The 1,575-nt window shown below is 44.1% G+C and overlaps 1 protein-coding gene across 1 annotated transcript; it reads right to left on the bottom strand.

The window, feature by feature from the left end:
• Positions 1-390: 390 nt before the first annotated feature.
• Positions 391-1,352, bottom strand: LOC107161052 (olfactory receptor 51Q1-like). The gene has a single exon (XM_015507577.2). It carries the CDS (start codon positions 1,336-1,338, stop codon positions 391-393), a length of 948 nt encoding a protein of 315 aa, XP_015363063.1. The 5' UTR covers positions 1,339-1,352.
• Between the last annotated feature and the right edge of the window lie 223 nt (positions 1,353-1,575).

The raw sequence follows: 1,575 nt of genomic DNA, 5'->3' as shown, positions 1-1,575 counted from the left end.
TAACACTGCAAAGAAGGAAGGAAAGACTTCATAGTTTGAATCATATTTTAATTTTTTTTCTTTTTGCTAAGTCAAATGATTAGTGAAGTGCAAAGTTGAGTTTTTAAAAAACTATTGGGGTTGGGGGTGTAGCTCAGGCGTAGAGCACTTGCCTGGCATGCATGAGTCCTGGGTTCAATCTCCAGCCCTGCAAAGAAAACAAAAACAAAACCTATTTCTTATAATTTCTGGTGAAGCAATAGTGATATCTTTTTATTTACAATGGAAGCTTTTTATATACCATCTGCTCCTTTTATCATCTATGCTACTTAAAATTGTGATGGTAATGGTCTTTGCTCCTGACTCTGCGTTACCTAATAAAATGACTCCTGTAAATCTAAACTTCAATAGTTAGTGCGTTTTCCTCTGAAATAGGAGGCGAGTAATTCCCTGACGGATCTGCTTGGTCTTTGCACTGTAAATGATAGGGTTCATCACAGGTGGTGCCAGCAGGTAGATATTGGCCATGATAACATGGACCAGTGGAGAGGCATGTTTGGCAAAGCGGTGAGTCATAGATACACCAACCATGGGGACATAAAGGACCAGAACAGCCAGAAAGTGAGAAAGACAGTTATTGAGGGCACGAAATCGCTCAGTCCGGGTGGCTGTGCTCAACACATTTTTCAAGATGAGTACATAGGAGAGTACAATGAGCAGAGGGTCCATTACAATAATGAGCAGGACCAGGGCAAATCCATACCAGGCGTTGACTCGGATGTCAGCACAGACCAGGTGAATCATATCCTGGTGGAGGCAGTAGGAGTGAGAGAGTAGGTGGGAGCGGCAGAAGGGCAGGCGCTTGAGTAGGAAAAGTGAGGGAAGAACAGCCAGGACACAGCGGCAAATAATGGCTAACCCAATTCTACAAATGACCTCACTGGTGAGGATGGAGGCATAATGGAGTGGGAGGCAGATGGCCACATAACGATCAAAGGACATGGCCAGCAGTACGGAAGATTCCATAAAGGACAATCCATGGAGAAAGAAGAACTGTGCAAAGCAGGCCTCAAATCTGATTTTTTGAATGTTGAACCAGAGGAGCTGCATGACTGTGGGCAAAGTGGTGAGTGTGAGGCCCAGGTCAGTCAGAGCCAGCATGGAGAGGAACAGGTACATGGGCTGGCGCAGAGAGGGCTCTATACGGATGACAGCAAGAATGGTGGTGTTTCCCATGATGGAGATGGCGTAGAGACAGAAGAAGGGGATGGAGATCCATATGTGGGAAGCTTCAAATCCAGGAATGCCCGTGAGGATGAAGTAGAAGGGAGTGTGGGTGGTGTTAGTCACAGGCCCCATTCTTGATAAATGCAGAACCCAGAATCTGTGTGTTCCACATTAAGAATCTCATCAGTATGCTACCACCACAGAATCATTATCTATTAAATCCAGGATACAAGCATGCTTTTAAGATTGCTTTTTCTAACTCCACTGAGCAATACACTAGCCAGAAACACAACAAATAGGCATGCCTTTTTATAACTTTTTATTTCAGGTAAATTCATGTTTTCAATTTTCATACCCCTTGCTACGCAC

Source organism: Marmota marmota, unplaced genomic scaffold, assembly GCF_001458135.2.
Source record: "Marmota marmota marmota unplaced genomic scaffold, marMar, whole genome shotgun sequence".
In the NCBI taxonomy this organism is placed as follows: domain Eukaryota; kingdom Metazoa; phylum Chordata; class Mammalia; order Rodentia; family Sciuridae; genus Marmota; species Marmota marmota.
Note: the sequence above shows the minus strand (reverse complement) of the source record. Positions and strands in the feature narration are given on the sequence as shown.

What these genes read in the sequence shown, in the direction of transcription:
- LOC107161052 (XM_015507577.2), bottom strand. Translation starts at nt 1,338, where the DNA reads ATGGGGCCTGTGACTAACACCACCCACACTCCCTTCTACTTCATCCTC.